Source organism: Thamnophis elegans, chromosome 2 (assembly GCF_009769535.1).
Source record: "Thamnophis elegans isolate rThaEle1 chromosome 2, rThaEle1.pri, whole genome shotgun sequence".
NCBI lineage: Eukaryota > Metazoa > Chordata > Lepidosauria > Squamata > Colubridae > Thamnophis > Thamnophis elegans.
The window spans coordinates 59,228,432-59,253,907 of record NC_045542.1 but is presented as its reverse complement, the minus strand read 5'-3'; the positions used below and the strand labels follow the sequence as shown (position 1 = coordinate 59,253,907).

General features: G+C 37.3%; 2 protein-coding genes across 5 annotated transcripts in view; one reads left to right on the top strand and one right to left on the bottom strand.

The window, feature by feature from the left end:
- MYOCD (myocardin) overlaps positions 1-6,250 on the top strand; it is a 119,020-nt gene extending 112,770 nt beyond the window's left edge. The window contains exons 12-13 of the mRNA XM_032208532.1: positions 495-552; positions 2,061-6,250. Of these exons, the coding sequence (XP_032064423.1) occupies positions 495-552; positions 2,061-2,629 (627 nt within the window). The 3' untranslated portion in view covers positions 2,630-6,250. The remainder of the gene's footprint in view (positions 1-494; positions 553-2,060) is intronic.
- Positions 6,251-14,474: 8,224 nt separating this feature from the next.
- Positions 14,475-25,476, bottom strand: part of MAP2K4 (mitogen-activated protein kinase kinase 4) — a 59,479-nt gene continuing 48,477 nt past the window's right edge. For all 4 annotated transcript variants that reach the window (XM_032210664.1, XM_032210666.1, XM_032210665.1 and 1 more), the window contains 4 exons: positions 24,161-24,238; positions 22,551-22,699; positions 17,730-17,775; positions 14,475-16,684 (listed from right to left, as the gene is read on the bottom strand). In XM_032210664.1, the coding sequence (XP_032066555.1) occupies positions 16,571-16,684; positions 17,730-17,775; positions 22,551-22,699; positions 24,161-24,238 (387 nt within the window). In that variant the 3' untranslated portion in view covers positions 14,475-16,570. The remainder of the gene's footprint in view (positions 16,685-17,729; positions 17,776-22,550; positions 22,700-24,160; positions 24,239-25,476) is intronic.

The following is a 25,476-nucleotide window of genomic DNA, read 5'->3' as shown; positions in this document are numbered from 1 at the left end:
CATTAAATAATGCACCATAGGGCATATTAACTCCTGGGTCACATGGGCAATACTATTATTAACATTTTAACATTCATAGAGTTGGTTGAGGGTTGTAGGAAAAGTGAGGCCAAGTCATACAAAAATGGTTCCCCTGGGGTTTCTTATTTTTTGACCCTTTCAGTGTTCACATTACATTGTTCATGTGGTCCCCGTCAAAATGATACTGCTAGTTTTTAGCAGTTATGATCAGCTCTGCCTCCAAGACCAGAAAAAGTGGGAGGGGGACACAGGAAACCACCTAAAGCCTTGGAAGTCACAGATTGCTCACCTGTGCACTAAAAACTGCTGATATTTATGTGGAATTTGCTTGTTACGTCAGATTTTTAATTGCAGCAACAAACACTTCAGAACTATGATATCTCATTTCCTTAAGTGTGATTTCTTTTACAATAAAATATGTAATCCATTTCTTCACTTCCATATTTCATCTCCTTTTTTTTTTCTTGCTGCAGCAAATGACTCAAAGTCAGCAGATGGATGAACTATTAGATGTGCTTATTGAAACTGGAGGTAGGTGATGCCAGTAGAATGAGGCTCTTGGTTCTAACCTAGCAAAACAGGATATGAACCTCAGACTACCCACAGCAGATATTCTGTGCTTATCAGGTATGGGAAGGACTGAAATCCATCATGGATTCTATCCACTTCCCAAAGTAAATGTAAATAGCTGTTGCCTAGTTAATTTTCCTAAGCAGCATTCAATCTAAGCACACCCGGGATCTGCCTACTAGAGCAGCCATTGACCATTATAGAAAACTGATAAGTTTTTGCCACATTTATAAGAAGAAAGAAGCAATTCTGGAAGCTTAGCTGTTTTTAGCAACTCCCAGGAATTGTTCCTAGGAACTGCTGTGGTTTATCTTGTCAATTTGTATTGACAACTTTCCAAGATTGAATAAAGGGATTTGAAATCAGTGACAACCAAAACATTATTAGAAATGTACATTGAACAACAATACAAATACTGAGAACTTGTATGCAGGAATAAAAATAATGCTGAATAAAATTAGGGAAAAAACCAAACAGTAGGTGAGAACTGGCACTTTGTAGACCAAGAGAGATGCTACAAAGGGCAAAGGAAATGACCGAGCTCTCTGAAAAATCACATTGGCATGGTCATGCGCATGGGCACCTATGTGTCTTCTGGTTCTTCCTTTGGTGCACAACAGGTTATTATAGCTTATTTTTCAAAAGAATTGTTTAAAAAAACTGAAGGAAGTGGGCATACTTTGCAGATTTCTTTTGGTAGAATTTTTTATGTACAGCTGTAGATTTTTTTTTTAACATTGGGTGTCTGCTGCTTACTGTTTTGCTTCAAAGTATGCCCCCAAAGGAAAACACAGCACCAAAAGTGGCAAGGCATTATGGATAGGAACATTCTGTGAGGAACACTAGAAGCATTTTCTTCTGTTTGCCTTCTGTTGTGAGCACTTTATGATGTGAATGTGTAAGCCGCTCTATCAGCCTCAGGCATTTTGGGAGAGGATCACAAAATACTAGACTCCACAATTAAACCTTTGTAAATGTTTTTCCTCACTAGCTTCTGTCTGCTCCAGTGAATGATGTAAACAACTTTAATTCCTTCATGCCTAATTTAAATGTTTTAACAATTTCTTACCCTTTGCATGCTCGAGCATGTGTACACATATCTGTACGATCAGTCCTTATTCTAATAATTCTTTACATTAAAAAGCACATCAGCTTTTTCGCTGATTCTAGGATTACAAACACCACTTATAACAACTTTGTCTTATATTAACACAGCTTCATCACTACTTTCAATTGCAGGCACTTTATATGATCTCCATGTTCCTCTCACCATCCCTTCTGTACCTCTTTGAGCTAGTATAGCAACAAGTAAGGTTTTATTCAGCCAGAACAAAAGGTTGGAATGTGTCATTGTAATGGCAGATGCTGTTGAGAAGTCCTGTTGCACAAGCAGAAGTGTATTCACTTAACCTTGGAAGTAGACCCAAAGAGGTTTTGCTCTTGACTTATCATATTTGGTTTGCAAACAGAAATGCCTGCAAATGCTAAAGAGGACCGCCCTTGTCTTCAGAAGGTACCTCAGATAACAGTGTCTTCAGGAACTTCTGGAACACCCTTGTTACTAAAGGCATCCACTGCATTTGAGCAAAACACCTCAAATCAGCTCCCCTTTGAACGCTGCTCTAGCAATGACAGTCATTTGGAAATCCTGTTAAATTCCCACAGTCCTCTTGGGCGGTCAAGTGAAGTCACCCTTCTGAAATTGGGTACTGAGGAACCTCCCTTTGACGGAGCAATGGAAGGATTTTCTAGCAAGGCTGCCGATGAATTAGTCTCACCCCATGAGATCCTGCCAACCCCCCTCTCGCCCATGGAGACTCAGTTGTCTCCCTCATCTGGTGAAGGAACTGGTTTGCACATGAGCTTCACAGAGTCTCCCTGGGAAACAATGGAATGGCTTGACCTCACACCACCAAGCTCAGCCAATGGTTTTGGTTCCCTGAACACTACAGGGCCCAGCATCTTCAACATCGATTTCTTAGATGTTACTGATCTCAACTTGAACGGCACTATGGATCTGCACTTACAACAGTGGTGATCAAAGTAAACCTTTTAAGGATAGGGAGGAAACATACCACAAGTAATTTGCATGGAAAGAATTAAAAGACTATTTTAGAATGCGCTGGAATAATGCAGAGAGAGCAAAAGGAACTGGAGTCATTTTCCCCAGGACATAATTTATCTTTTCACCATCAGTGGATTCACAAAATGATTATTTCCTTTCCTTGCTACACTCAAAATAAAGAATCCTTCATTTCTAACACAAATTCCTCCTTACCCTTTGTAAGCAAATCCAGTTGCTCCTCGTCAGTTTCAACCTCTTCCAGAAGGAGATTCTCTATGCAAGACAACTGTACATTGCCCAAATTTGTCAGTACTAATCCTAACAGGTTTATCAAACTATATGACACTGTTATGGGCATATTTGTAGATCCCATACACTGCTTCTTGTGAACCTTTGCTCTTCATGCTTATTATATACGGATATGAACAGTTTAACTGGGGATTTCCCTAACCCACTTTTAAAGTCATCTTGCTCTGATGCATCAAGAGATCATCAACCTTTTACTATCAATTTTCAAAACTGAAATAATTTCCTAGCGTTTCCCTGAATATTTTTCTCTTTTTAAGTTTATTTATTCCTTTTTGTTTTCTCAGTTTTAAAGATACATGCAGCAGACCTGAAGTAATATGATTTGTTTTGTAGTGGGCACTCTCCTTGGAAAAGATTTCAAAATGGAACAACAAGAAAATGTAGAAATAAGAGGTCTTTAATTGAGTGTAATTGGAGGAGAGCCTTCATGGCCTCACCAATGTTCTGCTTTAAAGGTACATTCCTCCTTTAATAAGTACTTATTTCATTGTTTTTATTTTTTTATTAAATTAAAATGTAAACTGTATGTATGTATATAATTTGAGATACATAAAAGTTGTAACAGTTCAGCACATAACCAGTATTCATCCATCATTCAAAATCTTTTAAACATTTAACATAAATTTTGTCCGTGATCATTAGATAGAAATTCCAAATATCCATATCAAGAATAAATTCACCATAAGCAATAGTGTCTTCACCCCTTATAAGAAGTAGAAGATGAGCAAGATAAAACCTTTGAATTCAGACATTTCTATTCTTCAGATTTATTTTTATTGGGTTGCCATATCTTTATGAATGTGTCAAATAGTTTTATTCAGTAATTCTCAATGTTTGTCGAATTGCCTCTTGCTTCAGTCTCTTTTCTTTTGAATTATTTTCATATATTATTTTTGCTGCCACTATGGAGCAAAATAGCAATCATGTCCTAGCCTTTTGATACCAGAGATACTTGAAGCAGCCTTGCTGGATTTCTTTGATTTCCTCAATCTACTGCAATTTCCCATGTTTCATATCTGTTGCCATTCTAGAGGATCCATCAACCCTCAAAAGTGCATCTCTGTGAGTTAATATCAAATAAGGGAATAAAATCAGGAAAGCAGAGACTGGAAGCAAAATTATTTTGGTTTTATCTGAATCCAAAGCTGTTATATTAATACTACAATTAATTTCTAAGTTTTCTAAGAGAATGATCTTGCTGCTGTCAGGATTATAAAATAGTGGATTGTCCACATCTTCAGAAATCTTGATAGCTAGGTTTCGAAAGAGATGATTGAAGCAGTGTTTTTGCTTTTCACTAAGTAATAAAAACAGCTCCAAAAATCTCTTTCAATAAACAAATTGTTCTCCCATGATTAGTGAAAGGTGTTGCTTCTAAGTTGTTCTTCAAACCAGCCTTATATTATGAATTTCAAATCTTATCATACCTAGCTGTGACAGGCAAAAAGTTGCAGGTTATTCATGTTTAGCAAATTCTGAATTAAGGGTAACAGATAGCATATAAATTGGATTAAGATTCCTATATTTATTCAAAAGCATCCAGATTGTTAGATAACACAGCCTCATTTTGTGTATATGTGTAGCTTCTCCAGGGGATTCCAACCTTCCCTGTTTTCCATCCCATTTTCCTGTCCCGGCTGACATCTTCAAAGTAGCCATTCTTCCAGTACAGACTGTCTTACTCCATAACATCTCTCTACCCTGAATCGCCAGAAATCAATCGAACCATTCCTTGCTGCCTTCTTATGGTTCAGAAATCTTATATTTGTCACTTTCTCATACAAGACAATAATAAATAAAATCTCAAATTATTGCTATTTTTCAATAAGGCTATACTATAAAAATGTAACTGATTTGAACAATGGCAACCCCTGATAAGCTATAACTGTTCTATTTTAATTTAACTTTTATACGGTACGAAAATGGGATGAGAGGAACCTTGACTGGAAAAAAAACCTTGCTTTAATTATTGTTGTTTCTGTGTTGCTTAGACTTCAGTGAAAATAATTTCGTTTAGGCAATGCTCCATTATAGCCTATGATATGACAACCACATACCTACATTTCAGTATTTCTTCCCAAAAAAAGATTTGTGTGATATAATTTGTGAAACAATGACATCAAAAACTGTTCTTAATCTAATCACGATCTCTAGATTACATTTTATAACTTTCAATAATAGCTCCAAATATGAATTGTTTGGAGGATAGAGATAGCTTTCTGTCATGTGCTAATCCAAATTGGGCAGTTTCTTATGAATGAAAAGTTTATCTTCCATTATTTCCTTTTTTCCTTTTTTTGTGACTGCAAAAATATTGAATGCAAATTTCCCTGCATGCAAGATTTTGTAGGTTTGTTTTCAGAACTTTTTCATAAGTGTCCCTGTCAGTTGAGAACTGGAAAAAAATGTTGAAACATCTCTAGGTTTGGATAATTGGGTACATGGGTGTCCTGCATTTTTATAAACAAATCACCCAGAAGACATATCTTTCAGAATGAACCTTAAAATAAGTTGCAATTTGTTTGATCATTTCTCCATATAAATGTCATCTATCACTACCTTAGGACTTCACTCTATTTCAGTTTTGCTTATTCTCTTGTAAATGGATATTAACTATTATGCTATTATGTCACTTAAGTCTATACTTGCTTTTTCAAACCAATTACATTACTGAACTACAGACCAGCTGTGTAAATTCATTCTTCAGTGGGTTTTTTAATGTTTAAAAATCAAATACTTTGATTTTTTATTCCAAAAAGAAGAATCTAATTCAGCCTGATTCATGCTACATCCCTTAATATTTAAAGCATGCATCAAAGAATATATTGTACAATCTTAATAGTTGATATTCATTATTTAAAGAATTTTTTCTTACCATCTTAGCTGTCTGCCAAACATACCTTTTCTTTCTTTTTTCTATTTAATTTTTAAAAAGTGGCCAAACTATTACTGTTTTCCTGCAAAAGACTAAAATGTCTTTGGTAATGGCATTTCCTTTAACAATTTGGTACTAAATATATCTTGTTAACTTAAATGTTTTAATTTAAATATTAATTCATAAATAAATAAAGAAGAAATGTATACATAGGCAATGATGGATAATATATGGAAGAAATATTTAAGGAAATGTCAGTTTAAGAAATCCCTATCAATTTGGAGGACCAATTATTATAATATAATTATAATAGCTACTTTATTGTATTATGTTTATAATAATGTAACAGAACACAATAAGTTAGAATAGAATAAGAGTTGGAAAGGACCTTTGAGGTCTTCTACTCCAACCCCCTGCCTAGGCAGGAAACCCTATACCACTTCAGACAAATGGTTATCCAACATCTTCTTTAAAACTTCCAGTGTTGGGAGCATTCACAACTTCTGGAGGCAAGTTGTTCAATAAAGTGATTTATTCTCCACATAAATAAGATAGCCAGTGTGGCCCAGGGGCTTAAGATGCTGGGCTGGGAGCAAAGAGGCTGAGGTTCTACTTTACCTTCAGTCACTGATGCTTCCAGGTGACTTAAAACCATCACTTTCTCTTAGCCCAACTGGTTTCATGGGGTTGTTGCTGTAATGGGGGATGGGGGAGGGGAATGAATGCTAATGCTATACCTGTCCGGTGGGACTAGTCTATTAGGGCAACCTGGTCTACCAAATAATGGGACAGAGCATACAGCTTGTGTTTTTGTCTTTCAGCCCCAATCTAGGGGCCTTCATAGGCAGTCGCTTTTGCGACAAACTATTTTTGTGTAAAATTTATGTTTTACCGACAAATTTTATTTCTCCCTTTATTTTATTTGTCAGTAAAACTGTCAGTAAAACTGGGGTGCACTTTATTTAGATCATTTCCTCAGCAACTCTTTTTGAGTGTCTGCTAATAGTTTCCCTATCTACATAATTAAAATAACTTTTAATCTTAGACGGGAAGGAAAAACAGATTGTAGAGAGGTCCATGATAGGGCTATCCTAACTGGTCTGCAACCAGTGTGACCACCACTATTTAGCTAGTGGGCTCAGGGAGAAATATGCTGCAATCCCAGGAATTTTGCAGTACTCCCCACTGACTGACTGAGTGAGCAAACTTAATTCACTACAATTCTAATACCAGCCCCAAACATCTTACGAAAGGAGTAATCCTCATTTTTGTATTTTTTTAAATTCTAATATTCAGCTCCGGTCCCTCCAAATGCCTACCAAGTGTCACCCCAATGCTTGAGACATACCCAAAGTATCAGCTCTGGTACCTCTGTGGATCTAATAGGCTTGGAATGATGGCCCTAAGCATGTCTACTGGGTGAAAAAAATGATAAAAAAGGGGGAAGCTATGTTAACTTTTTTGACCACATCCTGCAGACACCATCTTTGCTTTGCCTCTTCCCCATCTAGAATACAAATGGAACAAGGGTGCTAATATTGACCTTCTATTTTGAGAAAGTAGTGCAAAAATAAGTATAAGTTCCAACACCAGTTCCTTCTTTTCCATATGACAAAGCAACATTTTTTATTCCTAGAGTTACAAATGATAGGATTATATGTATATGTAAGAGAGTGGAAGAGAAAGATATGTATCTTTCGGTAAAATAGTGTTGAAGAATTCTGATATTTAGTAAGAATATGCAAGACTTTTGGGAAGTATTTTAACAGCAGAAACAATTGTCAATAAACCAAGTGAACTTTCCTAACTTTCCACCAAGATGTTGGTTTGTGTATCTCATACATTCTTTCTTTAGCAGAGGTAGCAAAATAGGCAAATATCATGTGAAACGATTGCAGAATTTAAAGCAGTATTAAATAAGGTTGTGCACTGAAAGCTATCAATTTCCATTAGCATATAGACATTAGACGACAGATGAACCAGGACTTTTCCCATACAAACTCAATTTTAAGCACCAAGCCTTTAATGAGAGATGCTATTTAAGGCTTATGAGAGATGCTATTTAAACTCAGAAAATAAAATGTGCATGTTGGATAATGACACATAAGTCTGTGAATGTAACTTGATACAATAAATCTGTACTCAGCATCACTAAGCTATCCCTAGAATGTCACATGTGTCAATAGGGCAAAACCTAGAAAATAGTAAGACAGATTTTTTTTTTGTTTTTTTAAAAAAAAGCTATGACAAGCCCTGGCTAAATAGACTAAACCTTAGGAGGCCTAGCTAGAGGTTTCCAGGACCAAAATTTAATAAAAGTAACAGTAAATAAAAACAATGTTCTTCGCATTGATGCAAAATTTCAAGAAGTTTCAAGGAATAATAAAGTGGATGCATTTTAAGCATTAGCATAAGCAACATTTTTAAACCAAGCAATACTTGGTATTGATAGAAAAGCAAAATCTAAAACAAAACTTTCCATGCTTACTTTTATTTTTAAAAAATCCTTTTTTCCTACTTCCAAGGAAAATTACTCTTCTCATCCATCACTTTGAGTATATTCGGAGCAATGGTGAGTTCTGGGCGTCGTCCACATGGATGTGCGCAGCACGCGCCCGTGTGCATCTTACCATCCACCAATTCCTCCACGACGCTCCAGCTGCTCACCGGAGCATCACGCAGGGGCTGTACACACAGTGCGTGGGCACATAAGCGCCGAAGACTTTAAAGGATAGGTAAGGAGCTCGGGCGGGCAGGTGGGCCCTCCAGAGCACCATACTGGAGTGGTACCCAGTGCTCCGGGCAGGCTCCAGTATGCCCGTACTGGGGCGTACCGCCTGCAACCCACCACTGATTCAGAGCTACATGAAAACGAGTTTTGCAGGGTAAAATCACTTTAGCATCAACACTTGGCTGTCTTCTATCTCAATCCACTTTGAACTATTTAATTCAGTTTTAAGTTGTCACATGCTTTATTCCCTGTAACAATACACCTTCTGACTAATATCTTCCTTGTTTTCTTACATGCATCGTTCATTTTAGCAAATTGAAGGTATCCTTTTCCTATTTAGTTTTTGCTACCATTAGACCATGTGCAGAATGATTATGCATAAGAAACAAAACAGAAGACAAAGATAAGGACATTCAATCTTATCCAATAATTGTATTATGTTGTTAGGAATAATGGAAGTAATGAATCAAAACTCCAGATAGAACTTTAACTACTGTCAATTTGTCTCTAGTCCACCTCCTCCATATGATTTTAGCTACTGCAAAGGCAAATTTTATTTGTCAGTCAGTAACCGCCTTGATGTAAAATTCATACCTTTTCTTTAAAAATCATTTTGTTTCAAATCAAGTAATCAGTTGACCAGTAATGCCACGAGACAGGCTGAAAAGTCTCAAGAATACCTCAAAAATCTTGATTGTCTTAAACCCAGACAAAAGCTAGATAAATCCCCACTCAAGCAGCACAATCCCATGTGTTTCTCTTTGGATGTATGAAATGGTAGAAACAAGGATATTTCTGCCACCCTTTATAGGTTTGAGTTTTATGCTACTTTTTCAAAAGCAGTTAGATACCAATCAAGTGAACCAATATCACCACAGGAGCCTTTGGAAAAATAGGTGCAATAGGCAGCTTATATGTGCTTCAACAATGCAAAAGACTTGCTCACTTCTTGCCTTGAGTGAAAATGTTTGTCACAGTATTTTTCTTGTTATGTGGATTGGATTCTCCGATGGAAAAAAACTAACAAGGCCTTCACAGGTACTGTACATACCCTGCATAGAATTATTCATAGTGAGTGAATAACATGGATGATTTCCAAATGTAGTCAGAGCTGGCAATCTTCTTCCTGGCTGATTTTTAAAAAGTCTTCAAATAGCGAACAGGGACTTCTGTTTAAGCCACAAGACACTGACCACTGGCATAGTGCTTCATACCTCAAAGAACTAACTTTGAAAATAAGGTAAATAAAGCCTATTCTCCACCCTTCTGATCTATTCCTCAACTATAGGTTTATTAGATTTCAAGCAGTAGGTGATATTTGTTGAGAAATACATTTCTCAAGAAACTCAATCCAATCTTTACTAGGTCTTCAATTGACCTTTTTTACTAGAATCCAGTAAGCGCTCTTTTGCTGTAACAGATGTGCAGATCCCCCCCCCCCCCGATTTTCTATAACTGAGCGGAATAGGATAGGATATAGCATTTTTGTGATAGATGGGGTAGTGGTGTCCTTGAGTCCTTCACTACTAATAGTTATGTAGACGGAGATGGGATATGGTACATACATGTGTAAAATGAGTACTTAAAGCAGTTTTAATCTTGGTGCTATTAGGTATGTGATAACTGTAAGAATATATGTAAACCTCTTAAAGAATCAGTAGCATTAATTGATACCTATAGTGATACATTTGTCAATGGAAATGGAAAGCATCAGTAAAAGATATTTAAAATAAATACATTTTGTATTTATTAAGTAACTGTAAAACCATTTAATCAAATAAAGCAATTCCATGCTTAAAATCAAATGGAATGCTAAACTATGTTACAAATTCATTCAAGGTGCCCATGAAAAATGTTGTGCTCACAAACTGTGCATGTCTATGACAGTAATAAAGCTTTGGTTTAATTTGTATGGGTTCACAAAGGCTTCCTCCACTGTGATCATCAAATGGAATGAAGAACTTATTTCCACTTCAGTATGTAAATGTCATTACATTTAACCTTAAAAGAGGAGCTCAGTATGAACACTGGGTAACTGCTAAAGAAAGAGATATCCAAGATCTAGATTCCCATTTAGCTTTGTGTTTTGACAAATTATTTAAGCCACCATTCCTGGTATGCAAATTGTTAAGAAGCCAGGATTGACATCACGATTTCTGGTTTACTCCTCCTGTTAGATTTACAAGAGGAAGAAAAGAGAAGGAAATATTTTCTATATTTTATTGTGATGATCTAGAAAATCCCATTTAGGATATTTTAGAGGCAGTGTATGTGAATCCACATGTGAAAAGGAAAAGTTCACTAGATATCTTGCAATAGTAGTCATCAATTACTACTTTGGTTTTTCTCATAAATCTAGACACAGAATTCAGAAGGTTCTATGGCGGGGTGATAAACAAATAATAATAATTTAAATTCGTCATTACTATTTCCTGAAGCTTTGTAAAATTAGGTTTGGAACCTAAAATTCATTATGTTTACCAAATGAGTGTACCTACTATAGGATTTGTGTGTGTGTGAGTGTGTGTGTGTGTGTATATCATCAGCATATAAATAAAGGACTGTGTGCCATCAATATCTTCATGAGGAAGATTAGCAGAACGACTGTTTGCAGACTTCAGTATCCATAAAACTATGTGCCTGTTAAGATGACCAACTTCAATGGCTGAAATAGGGAAAAAGTTAACAGTTGCTGCATGTTAAAAATGTTAACTGTCTGTAAAAATCACTATTTAACGCATGAGTTTTCGATTGTACAAATGTTCACAGTGCACTAGTAGCCAGAATATTCTTTCACGTGCTTATTTTTTTTTTAGTTTTTATTGTTAATATGCAAAGAAGTTTGAAGTCATTCCAATGAGACTTTTTAATAGCACTTGAATCCAGAAGTTTTAGGTGCTACACTGTTGTGCGGTACAGAACTTTAATGCCAGCTTTATCCTTATTTAAAAGGATGCTGTTAAACTACGGAAAAAAACCACACTGTAAATAAATACACTGCTTACCTCTGTGACCAGCACTGCTGTACTTATTAAACGAATCCTGTGATGTCACACTAGCTTGTGTTTTAATGTTATTTTGTCATGTCAAGTCTTATAGTACACGATGTTCCATTTCCATACAGTATTACTTTAATTTCTTCTGTATCCTATCCAAATGACTCAGAATGGATTTTTATATTCACCTTGAAGGAAGACAGCCATGTTTACTGCTGTTAAAAAGATTGGACTGGAAAAAAATCCATCTGACTCCACTGTTATTTTGTTAGTGAATCTTAAGAAAAAATACACATTTAAGGAGAAGTTGTCCAGGAAAAAAATAACAACACTTCTGTGATCTTAGTATAATCCTAACTGGCAGGCCAGTCACATCAATTTCTACTCTCTGAATGCTAAAGGAAAAGTAGAAATGTGGTTAACTCCTTCACAATTTTTCTTTTTTAATTTTTCCTCTTTCCATGCCCTCCGCATTGCTCATATAATAAACTCAGGCTTCGATAAATGAATTAAAATTATTTCACTGCCTCTTGTTGAAACCAATTAACAAAAAGAAACCCCAAATCCCATCAGACATTGCCAGAGGGAACAGTAGTGATAAATGGGCTATATAGCACTACCAAATACAAATGGGATTTGGGTAACCCACACAAATAATAAAACGAGTAAATGGGATCTAAATAGTGCTGACTTAGAACCAAGAATTGTTTTAATGTGTTTATAAATTATATGGAATTGGGTGTGACTAGTGAAATAGCCAGATTCGCTAATAGCGTTAGTCAAAATGGTAAAAAACTTCAGGTGATAAACAAAAAATAAACAACTGCAGAGTTCCATATTAGGGAGTGGGCATCTAAACAGATGTCATTCAGTGTGGGCAAGTTATGCAAGCTAATGCCAAAAATCCCAACTATGCAAACAAATTAATAGGACCAGAGCGAGCAGTGACAATGAATATGTTGACATAGTGACATCAGGAAGGGAATCCGACCAATAAACTTTCTAATCCATCCAGTTGCCCCGACTCTCCCGAATTAGCAATAACACTTTTATACTATTTCACAGTGCTTTACATTCCTCTCTAAGCGGTTTACAGTCAGCATATTGCCCTCAACATATTGGATCCTCATTTTACTGACCTTGGAAGGATGGAAGGCGGAGTCAACCTTGAGCTGGTAAGAATCGAACTCCTGGCAGTCGGCAGAATTAGCCTGCAATATTGCATTCTAACCACTGCGTCACCAGGGCTCTGAGAATTAAGGGATTAAAAAGTCGTAAAAAGGGAATTTTAGTGTACATTTGCTGTTAAAAAAACCCCAACATGTTAAAGATAATAAAAACTGGTATTAAAAATAGAGATGCCAGTATTATAATGCCCTTATGTAGATCAATGATGTGACCACATCTGAAATATTGTGTGCAGCTCTACAAGTAGTCTTTGCTTATCCACTGGTCGCTTAACAACTATTTGAATATACAGAGGACAGCAAAATACATACTTACAACTAATCCTCAAAATTACAACTTCGGGATACATCTGTGGTCACAAGATCACAGTTTGGGTGCTTGGCAACCAACTCACATTTACAACTGGTTGCAGTGTCCTGGGATCACATGACTGTAATTTGTCTCTCTCTCTCTCTCTCTCTCTCACACACACACACACACACACAGTTTCTGGCAAAAAAAAACCTACCCATGTATTTGAGAGAATGGATGCACTTAACAACTACATGATTCACTTAACTACCATGGTGACTTGATTTATGACCATTGTAAAAATGGTTGTAAAACTGAGCCAGGTCACAACCCCAAAGCCTTGTGACAGAAATTCCAGGTTCAACTATGATCATTCTGTGAGGACTACCTGTAGTTGCCATGCGTCAGAGACATTGTGGAGCTCAAGAAGTTTCAGAGATTGACGGGCAACTCAAGGAGCAACTTTGCTATGAAGAATGATTATGGCGTGAGGCTTTAGAGATTATAAAGGAGGGAAATGAGATGAGACCAGAGGTATACTGAAAAGTATACATGGTGTGTCAAAATGCAAGGGACTAGAAGTTATTACCCCTTCTCAAAAGTTTTAGAATCAGAGATCACCCAAAGAGATTGAATCCTGGAAGAATCAGGAAATATGGAAAGGGTTTCTTTTTTTACACAATGCATGATTCAACCTTGGAATTCACTCCAATGCTGGCTATCAGCTTGACTGGCTTCAAAAAAGGATTGGATTCAAGAAAATCATGGGGATCGATGGTGATTAGCTTCGGTTGCCTCTGAAGACCAACAACTCGAAGAACAGTGAGCTTTCTTGGGGGGTATTGGTTGGCCACCATGAGAACAGACTGCTGATGGGTCAAGAGTCCAAACCAGGAGTACACAGCTCATGTTCTTATGATGCCACTGCTGAAACAGTGAAGTTTTGAGATACATTAAAAATATGTGTAAGAAATGAATTGACCATTCAAGCAATAGTCCAGTCTCAGTTGCAATAGCACTTAAGTAATGATGATTATTTAGGTGATGCATCAGCCGAAGTGGTTCATGAGGCAAGGACAAATACCTGTTTAAAATGTATCAATGATCAAATAGAGCTTATGTTTTTTGTTTAAGATGTGAAAAGAATCTCCTTAATTCCACCATCTATTTTAATTCTTCTTTTTTCAATAAATAGGGGAAACTGACCAGAGAAAGGTGGCATTTATTGATTTCCCCATTGCATACCTGACCTTATAACAAAAATTAACAAGGTCTACGTTGCATCCTTGATTTATTACAACTGACCTGCAGGCGAAAAAAAATAGAACTATTACATTAAACACTTTGATTCCATGTAGAATATCTTAAATAGAACAGGAAGTCAATTCAGGAAAAGATAAAATAGTTGGAAGCTCTTAAAAGCCATCATGTTGTGAAACTCCATTTTACTTACAGACGATTAGGCAATATCCCTGCACATCAGCTTATCAATAAACTTTTATACATTTTTTGCTATAGTACAAGAAGAAGAAAATTAACCAGAGCTCACAATGTACAGTTCTTACACTATTTTCACAGCTTCTGAACACTATACATCTTTATAAACATACACTGTAATATAAATGCTGCACCCTTAATAGTATATTATAACAATCTATGATTAATATGCTAGAACTTCCATCGCACTGAGCCTGCGTTGGAAGCTACCTCCATTTTCTGATCAACTGCATGGAAATATTCTGCTTATATAAACAAATAATAGAATTGGGAAATGGGGCTCTATAACAATTATTCTTTTGGGGGGGGGCAAAGACAAGGAAGAGCCAACAGAAAACTGATACGTAAGGCTGGGAGGCTCTGTACTTCTTTTGCCTGAAAGGACTAAAAAGAAGAATCATTGCATTATTAAAGACCAAATTCAATTCAAACAATATCTCATTTGTGATTCCATATGTTCTTGCAGGGGCAAAGGTTCCTGTTTAGACTGATTGTTTCATGTCTTGAAAGTTTATTAACCAGTTGGTAAACTAGAAATATAAGAGTTAATTGGCTAAAGCAATAAGATCTTGTTTCCATTTTGTTGTGTCTTACAAGGGTCACTTCTTTTCCGCTGTCAGTTAGAAATGAGTATTTCATCAAATATAGCTGAAGAAATTAAAACCAGTTTAATTTTATATGGCTTTTTTTCTTGGATTGACAATATTAAAATTCCTTGTCCTGTATTCTGTCCTTTGAAGAATTTAACACATTAATTCCCTTACATTACAAATATTGATTATGTGCCATCAGATTGATGTTGACTCAGCAATTTTCTCCATAATATATATATATCAATAAGCCGTTATAAAAAACTGAATTCCATTTTCAGAATGGTATAGTGGAAATCAAATTCATCATCCAAAGTACATCAAATTAATTAGCACCATTTTGTTGTGATTTTGGAAGTACAAGTTATCTAACTGAAAGGGAGGGAGGAAGCTTATCTGCTTTGATACTTGATATCAGATAGGAAGCAGAGATCCAAATCACACCTGGAGTTCTTTAATAAGGTAAATACAGCTATTCACAACTGCAGGTCATCCAGTGTCCTTTCCAAATGTGAAAGTTAGCCAAGTAATCACCAGGTTATAGTTAGAAATCAGGGATCACAAGCCAGTTAAATTCCACTGAATAGTTTAATAATTCCTCAGTTCAAAATTTTATCTCATTGGTTAACAGTTTGTAGGATACCTAATTCTGCTGAAGACTGGTTTCCATGGAAAGTGAAAGAATACATTATTCTTTCTCCCTTATAAGTTGAATTGTTAGCTCTTTCAACGCACTGAATGTTTTTGGTAAAGAAATAATCCATTTTACATGATCACTCTTTCCTCCCCCAACATTATGAAGTTCTGCTGAGTCACACTGTTTTAAAAAATATACACTGTGGCTGAAAAGCAACAGAATTTCAACTCAATCTATTGCACTTTGTGAAGAAAAATATATTTATATATATATATTTATATATTATCCCCCGTTTGCCTTTGCTAGCTCCAGAAGGTAAAAGTAGCTCCATTTGGCTGCACAAGTTACTGTCTCCCAAGCAGTATTGTTTTTATATTTCGAAACAGACAGACCAACAACTAACTTCCTTTCCTTTAAATTATTTGTAGCAGTTGGAAGAATTTGAGAATAAAATCCCTCCAGTAGCTGCTGAGAAGTTTCTGAGTTTAGAACTTAACTTTTAGGTGCTATCCAATCATGGTCAACAAATAAAATGTTACTTATTTCCACATTTTATGTATATGTCCACAAAAAGAGCAAAACAAAGTCTCTCTTTGACTTGACACTAACACTGTGAGTTCGGGTATTACATGGATCCACTTGGTAAGTGACAATGATATACAGACAGAATGGAGGAGTAACACCAACATTATTGCACATGGTGTCTGGGCGAGCATTAAAACACTGCAATATGGGGTGAAGATTCTGTACATCTTGCTTTCTCTCAGCATTTGCTCTAGAGTTTTGATATAGCAGCAGTATCAATCAACATACATTGGTGAGCTGGGAGTTGTTGGCATTTGATCCAGGATTTTACAAACATAGCATGCAACATCCACTGTTCGTTCCTCATACATTAGAATGAAGGGATGTTTCTGGAAAGAAAAAAGGAACAAAACAGTCTCACTGTCAGTATATGTGATCACAAAAAGTTATCTATAGGACATAAAAGTATTAAATGTCTCTATCTACCTTAACTTCTATGAACTACTGCCATGATTTCTACAATTTCTTTTTAGGAAAAACAATCCTTACATGGTTTAAAATAGACATAAAACCTTCAGAATAAGAATATGTAAATAAGACATGATTTGACAGAAGCCCTTCAAATGAAGTCTTCAAGTTATTTACAATGAATTGCCATGCAGGTCTATTATCCAGGCACAGAATTTCAATTTTATAATCAAAACCTGGGAAAAAAACTGGCTTGCACTCAATGCACCATAGAGAGAAGCAACCATCACTTAATTTTATATACCATATTTTTTGGAGTGTAAGACGGACTTTTTTCCCTCAAAAGAAAGGCTGAAAAACTGGGTGCATCTTATACACTGAATACAGCATTTTTTGCCTTACGAAACCCCGCCCCTTCACCAAAATGGCTGTGCATTGCCTTTAGGAGCCTTGCAGAATGCTCCTGGGGGCTGGGGAGGGCAGAAATGAGAGAAAAACGGGCCATTTTTTGCTTAATTTTGTCCCCCCAGCCTCCAAGAGCACTCTATAAGCCTCCTAAAGGTTATGAATGCCTTTTTTAAAACAAAAAATGGGTCTGTTTTCATGAAAAATGGACCACTTTTTGCTTGTCGCCCCCCCCACGGAGCACTCTACAAGCTTCCTAGAGGCTATTCGTGCCCTTTTTTTGGAAAAAAAAACGGGCCTGTTTTCACGAAAAACGGACTGTTTTTGGGAGGTCTGCAGAGTGCAAAAAAAATTTTTTTTTAATTTGCCTCTATAAAACCTTGATGCGTCTTATACTGATGCGTGTTATAATACTCCAAAAAATACGGTAAGTGCAATATAGGAGATATTCTACAGCATGAAAAATACCAATGTTTCTATTACAGAGCAATCATTCTTCAAAATAGGAATCACCTAAACCTTCAATTAAATCTTGCTGATAGGTTCATACTCCATACTCACCAGAAGCTCCTTATACTTTGGCCTTTTGGATTCATCCTTTGTAAGGCTAAAAAGAGTAATAAAAAGATTACAAATGAAAATGATTGCAGAAAGGCATTTTAGTTAATTCTTGGATGGCACAAGTTAAAGGAATGATCAGAAACTGGTAATTCTAATGCATTTGGGTACATATTCATTTTTCTGTGAAGTTACTGTAACCTACAGACTACTTACTTGTTTTCAAATTCTGTACCCACAATGTACAAGCTTTAAATCTGTAGCACTCATTTATCCATGCTTTCTTTTTCCTGCCTTCCAAGCCTGTTCTAAACCTCTTAGAAACAATTTTCTACAAAGGCATCTAATATATTAACATCCTGTCAAAATAGTAATAATAATTAACAGTGGATCAATAACAAGACAGAGCATAGTTGGAAGATAGGGAAAAGTAACAGCTTCTTTTAAAGAGATAACACAATTTACATGGAAACCAGCAGGGAGGTTCATTCTATCCAGACTGAAACATCTGAACTTATTCATTCAATTACAAGATTTATAGGCCACTCCAGTTCATCAATTCTGGGCAGTGCATAGGTCTCAATATTGGAGATTAAAATCATACAACTATATCCTAGATTACTATGGAACTGCAAACGCTGAATAAATACAGTAACAGCTTGGTAGAACAATCAGATTTTCATCGATTTTGTAAAAGCCAGGAGGGTCAATTGTGTGTTTGGGAGAACAGTTCCAAGGGAGGGTTTGCAACTCAAAAGACATGTGTATGTGGCCCCTGGTAGTGATAGTCTCCTGTCAAGGGGACACACAGTGAGTCTACCCTACTGAATCCTATTGGATGGGCAAATATTACGGATTTCTGGGAAATGGTGGTCCCACAAATCACAAACAATTTGATGACAATCAGCATCTTGAATTGCACCTGGAAGCAAAGTAAGCTATGCAGTGCAATTGTTGGAGTAGAGGTGGGAATGGTAATGGAATGAGAAAATGTTAAGGGAAGAATTGTAGAAAATATGACTTAGTTCTGAGAAAGCATAAGAAATTCAAAACAGCTCTGCCTTGATTTTGTTTAGTGCAAGGCAGAGCTTAGAGCAGTGATGGCGAACCTATGACACGCGTGTCAGTGCTGACACGCGTAGCCATTTCGGGTGACACGCACATGCTCCCCAAACTTGTTTCAGCGGCAGCTCTCAGCCTGGGCGGCAGTGTCACGCAGGCTGTGGAAGGAGGAGGAGGAGGAGGAGGGAACCAACCAAAGAGAGGCTTTTACCGGGTCTGCGCCCCACAGCCAGGATCGTCCTTGCGCCTCAAGCCGCGTTTCTTCCTGCAAAGCCCTTCGGGCAACCCGAGAGTTCCGCTTGACGCCAGAAGGGCTTTGCAGGAAGAAACGCGGCTTGAGGCGCCAGGACGGTCCTGGCTGTGGGGCGCAGACTCGGTAAAAGCTCTCTTTGGTTCCCTCCTCCTCCCCCTCCTTCCACAGCCTGCGTGACGCTGCCGCCCAGGCTGAGAGCTGCCGCTGCCGCTGCTGCACAACTGAGGGAGGGAGAGGGAAAGCAGAGGTAGCCTCAAATTCCACCGTTGGGACAGGGGAAAGGGCTTGTCCCTCAAGAGTGGGGGGGGATAGAGGTGGGAAGAAGGGGCCCGGCCTGTCCCCAGCGCCCCCCACAGACGGATTACGGATCGAACGCTTCTCTCTCTGCAGCCTTTTTCTGCAAGTCCCAGCTACTCAGCGGGGCGTCATCATTTCCGGGGGGTTGCAGTTTTCCAGCTCAGATATCAGGATCCGCCGGGATTAAGTGGGAGAAAACGCCGCTGGCCGAGCGGAACAAACACATCCAAAGGTTAATCTTATTTTACGAAAACACAACTTCCAAAAGTCGATCGTGGCCTCCGTCAAGAAGCTCTTCCCCCACCCCCCACCCATTCTGGGGTCTTGGTGTCCCTCGGCTAAGATCCACCCCGGAAAGCAGAACGGGGGCAGCCCTCCTGTAATTCTGGCTGGGTTAAAGAGCAGGGATGGAGGAGCCATATCACACCTTCATTCAAAGGGTGGGGAGGGGGAGGCCCGATAAAGTCCCTCCCTTGGGGTGTCTGAAGTCCCAGCTGAAGCAGCCGAAGGAAAAAGGATAAGCATCCCTCGCTGCCCAATGGCGCTTGGGGTAACCCCGCTGGGCAGAGCCAGTCGAGGCTCATCCTGCAAATGAGGGTTTCCTTTGGGGAGGGCCAGGTGGTTTCAAGCACCCCAAACAGCCAATCTCTCTCTCTCCGTCCCCCTTCCTTTGCTCCTGGGGCTGCAGAACTTTCCATGGGCTCAACAGTAATTGAGTAAAATTCTAAGCCACTGCAGTAGCTGCTTTTTGGTTTTATTTTTTTTAATATTTATCAGTCTCTCTTTTAGTTGAAGAGTTGAAGTCCACAAGGCTTAAAGCTGTCAGGTTTGAAGACCCCTGGGGTTTTTTTCCTAAAGGGTTAGGGGTGCAAGGTTCTTGTAACTTGACAGCTTTAAGACTTGCATGCTTCAATGCCAGAGTTTCTGAGCCAACATTTTGGTTGCTAAGCAGGACCGTTGGTAAGTGATACTGATAATAATATCAAGGGCAACATACGAAATCGACTGATGAACAAAGAAGTTACTAAGCAGCTATGTTAAATAATTTGTTTTTGGTTTATTAAATACAATTATATTGCAATTATATATTTTTGTAGTTTAAACTATAAATTGCGCAAAATTATGTTTTTGTCGAAGTGACACACAACACGAGTTATGCTCGATTTTTTGCCGATTTTTGACACACCACGCCAAAAAGGTTGCCCATCACTGGCTTAGAGAAACTGTTACAAAAGCAAAACAAAAAACAAAAAACCACCAGCATCCAATTATTCTTGTTTATTTGAAAGCCACTAAACAAAACTCCAATTTGGACATAAGGGCAATCTATAATTTAACTGCAGGTTCTTAGTTTTTGCCTTGTGTGTGCAAAGGGATAGTGAAATGGTTTCAAAAAACTGGTTTAAATATTGCTTATTAAGCCATAAACTGATGGTCAAAATGTGTTTTACAGAGTGTTTGAAACATTAACAAGAAAACAGACTGACCAAATTTCCAAACAAACCATAAAACCTATTTCTGTACTATTGACAAGAGACTGACATGGATATTTCCATGAAATCATCAAGAGTTGAGCATGTCTCAAAAGAAATTTACTAGTTTACTAAAGTTACACTAACCGGAAAGTTCAGTAAGCTTAAAAATATTTTTCTTCTGCTTTTCTTTTTACATAATTGAAAGTTCAAAAGCAATTTCTTTTATTCTTGTTACTTTAATGTGTCTGAATTCCTGTTTTGTTTGTAATTATTTTTTGGTAGATTGGATGTTTCCCATTTGGCATACTAATTGCAATGAGACTCAGAAACCATTCATTTTATATCCAATATAATGTAACAAATGCAAAGCTGCAAATACTCCCAGTAGAACTCTATCGATTCTTGTCACTAAATATTATAGCAAGGGTAGGCAGTCCAATATTTTGATTAACTTGTATTGATCTCAGTGAGCAGAGTTACCGACTTGGAACTATGAAAAAAATATGGATGGTACCCAGTTGCCTACTCCCGTCAGAACGATGATGTGAACCCAGCTGAATGCAATCAGCACCATACTATGCCAAGGGCTAGATACTGGCGAGTCCATGCCCAAATAAGTAATCTTACTTCTTAGAAAATTTCAGGGCCAGATGTAGGATCATAGCATACTATGGGTAGAAAACTATAATCTCCACTCATTTCTATTTAGTAGATTGTCTCAATTATAACCTTAGATATGACACACCAATTCATACTTAAAAGCAAAAAAAGTACCAGGACCCTCTATGATAGGAGGGAAACATACTCAGACATAGCAGACACAGAATTCAATTCTGTAGTTCAATTAGCACAGATCATTCTGTTTATTCAGGACTTATCAATAGGTTATAATAATTTGAGTCATAGAAACGTCACAATAAATAAAGACTAGTATTAATTTAAACTATGAAATTTAACTGTCTGAAGTGATAACAACACATTCCTAAGAAAGGCTTATTAAATAAGCTATAGTTGACTACCGTATTTTTCAGAGTATAAGAGGCAGCTTTTACCCTAAAAAAAGAGGCTGAAAATCTGGGTGCATCTTATACACTGAATACAGCATTGTATGGCCGTGTATAGCCTTTAGGAGGCTTTCATCGTGCTCCTAGGGGCTGGGGAGGGCAGAAATGAGTGAAAAACTGGCCGTTTTTTGCTAAATTTTGCCCCCCTACAGCCCCCAGGAGCACTCTATAAACCTCCTAAAGGCTATGCATGCCCTTTTTTTGAAAAAAGAAATGGGCCCATTTTTGTGAAAAACAGGCTGGTTTTGGGAGGTTTGCAGGGTGCAAAAACTCTTTTTTTTAATTTGCCCCTTCAAAATCTTGGTACATCTTATACTCCAGTGTGTCTTATACTCTGAAAAATACGGTAGTTCTCATTATCACGCTTTAAGTATAAGCATAAACCATGTTATGCAAAACACAATGGTTGGATTTACTTTGGAAAAACAAAACAAAAAATTCATATTTTACCTTAGCACGTTATACAAATTTATTTATATAGATTATATAAACTGGTGGTTCTCACCATTTTCACCACGGACCCCCTTTAAATAACTTTGTAGCCATGGACCATGGCCACAGATCCCCAAGACTTAACTCAAGATTTACCCTTATTCAAGCCCGCATGAATCCCTATGAGAATCACTGTGCTAAACCGTTCATCCAGAAGAAGATCAAAGTGAGACATACTCACCACAAGTTGACAAAGTTGATAAAACTTTGGGAGAACTCCCGTTCCTCTGAGTTGCTCAGTTGTGGTGGGTCTCCTTTGACCACTTGTGTCAGCTGATCAAATACACTATTCCACTTAGGATAAGGAAACCGTCCTGTGGCTAACTCATACTGCAGCAAAGAGATCAGCACAAAACATACAGGCTGAATTATTCAACATGAAGTTCACAAAAATAGAAAGAGTTACTGCTGCTATTATATATTCTTCCTTCGGAAGGAGCCGGTTGCAGGATATAGTGTAATACAATAGTTCTATAACAATGATAAAATGTAAATCAAAGCATTCCAACTGAGACAGTAAATGAATTGCAGATCTAACACTCCTAAATATCCTGTTTCCCTGAAAATACGACCTCTCCAGATAATAAGCCCAATCGGGCTTTTGAGTGCATGTGCCAAAATAAGCCCTCCATCGAAAATAAGCCCTCCCCGAAAATAATGCAACACAGCAGCAGCCATGAGGTGACCATGCTTGCTGCCTCCTGCCCCTCAAAAATAATAAGACTTCCCCGAAAATAAGGCCAAGTGCTTATTTTGGGGGTGAAAAGAAAATAACACCCTGTCTTATTTTCAGGGAAACATGGTAGTTAAGAGTAAAGATCCAGGCAATTATATCTACTAGGCATGGGGAAACAAGTATTTTAAACATTGTGTTAGACTTGGCCATTTGAGAGCTACCTTCCTGGGAAAGAAATTCAATAATTCACTATAAATAAGGCCCTACTTTAGATCAACTGAAAGCAGCAGTGGTTGCATTATTGGCGTTAACTACAGATTATCACAAAACATGTCTATGGAGATTCTCAGTCATCCAGGTCATGGTTGTCCCAAAGGTGCTTTTTCAAGAGGAAAATCCAGTTGCCTCTTGAAAAAGCACCTTTGGGATCATAAAATATGGTAAGTCAGTACAAGAGAGATGAACTTTTAATAGTTTAGATTCTAAATTATTGAGGATATGATATACAAATAGTAATCCCGTCATTTGTGCCTGGGAGATCAGATTTGGCCATTCCCATTAAAATGTGTGTATTCTGTATAAACTGTAGCTTGGCACAAAGCACAAAGCCTCAATCCAAGAAAAGCCAAGACTAATCATTTGAAGCTAAACGGAAGCATACATTTATTTCCCATGGTCAAGGATACATATAGAAAAATTGATACTGACACTGAAAAAGTTAATGCTGCATGCTCCTTCAGATCTGTAACAAGTAATGGAACTGAAGATATGAAACAGTACTTCACTTCACTGGTGCTGACCAATGATTTCTCATTAGACAGGTACCCCCACTTCATTTATGCTACAAAAAAAAAGTGTGACTTTCTACTTGAAGCAAAGTATTCTTTACACAAGCAATGGTTTTATATGTCCACTAGGGGGAAGCACCACATGGTACAATAAAACTGAAAAAAGTGAACAAAGAAGCCCAAACTCTACTCCTGATAAATTCAGATAGGCAGATATTTTATGTTTATAAAAGCAAGACCTCTCTAACTTTTACATTTCCCAAATTCTTTTATCACTTCATAAGCAGATTTAAGAACTTCTCTTCAGCAACACTCACTATTTCTTACCAATGTAATCCCTAAACTCCAGACATCAGAACGGACATCATATCCTTGCCTGGATGCACTGGGATCTATCCTCTCTGGCTGAAATAAGATGAGAAAAATAGGCATACAAGAGAAAGATCAAATATATTAAGAAATGGTATAAAGATTACACAGTGAGATGGAGGTAAGACTTCATGTAACACCAACATTTCACTTATCAAGCATCACTTTCATGAAGAGCAAAAACAAAACAGAACACTACAATCTGGTTAGCAATTTCTGGGCTCTGTATGAACTGTGCCAATTAAGCATAATTTGATCAATTGTTTGTACATCAAACAATCTGATACATCTAAGCATACTTCAGGCCTAAGTACATGTCAAGCATTTCTTAAAACTGGTGCTTAAATTGAGTCTCTAAGTTGCTTGTATAATTTACAAGACAACCTGAAGGGAAGATCATGGTAAGAAACCAATGTGCTTTTAATTTGGATCAGGAACATGCTCTCAAAATGGAGTGTGAAGCTGCTTTTTGTCCAAAGCAAATTTAGGCACATTTTTAAGAGAACTTACTATCATGCCATAGTTTAGCATTCAAGGCCTCCACTCTTTTTCCACAATAAACCTGAACCCTAATTTTCAAACCTATTTCAATGACCCTTTTTCTCTTAAGGAAAAGCAAAGATTCCAATGATGATGAAATGTGTCTCCAACACTGTACTTCATGGAAATCATCATTTCCCATCTTCTTTTTCTTATTGTAGGAAGCTTTTTCTAGGAACCCTCCAACTCCGTCTAAGTTAAGACATTTATTCCCCCTGCAAATGTTCCTTGATCTGTCTACTATTAGAAAATCCAGATTATTAAAGATTATTAAAATATATGCATTATTTGCTATGCATCCGAAGCTACTTAGCATGAGCATCCAGGGATGTAATGTTCTACAATGAGACTGAAAAAGTCCCTGGGCTGCACAAACAGTAATATGCATTTAGACATTAACATTTGTAAGATATCAATGATGTGATCTAGCCAGGTGCAGCATACTTAGAAACTTAGAAATAAATATAGAATACTTAAAAATAAATATGGAATTCTTTTTGCTGCCTAGATCAAATCTCTAAAATCATAATTCGCTCAGGGGGTCTTTTCAAAATTAAACAGTGCTTCTCTCCTAGCAACCAAATTGCTACACAATTTACAATTCTTATGTAATATTCCCACTGCCTCTGCAAAACTACTGACAGACACCTGCAAGAAACCTAATATGATTCCTGCTCTTCCTTATTCCCTCCAAAGGAATTAGTTTCAAACCTTTCTCTAGGATCAGTACAACC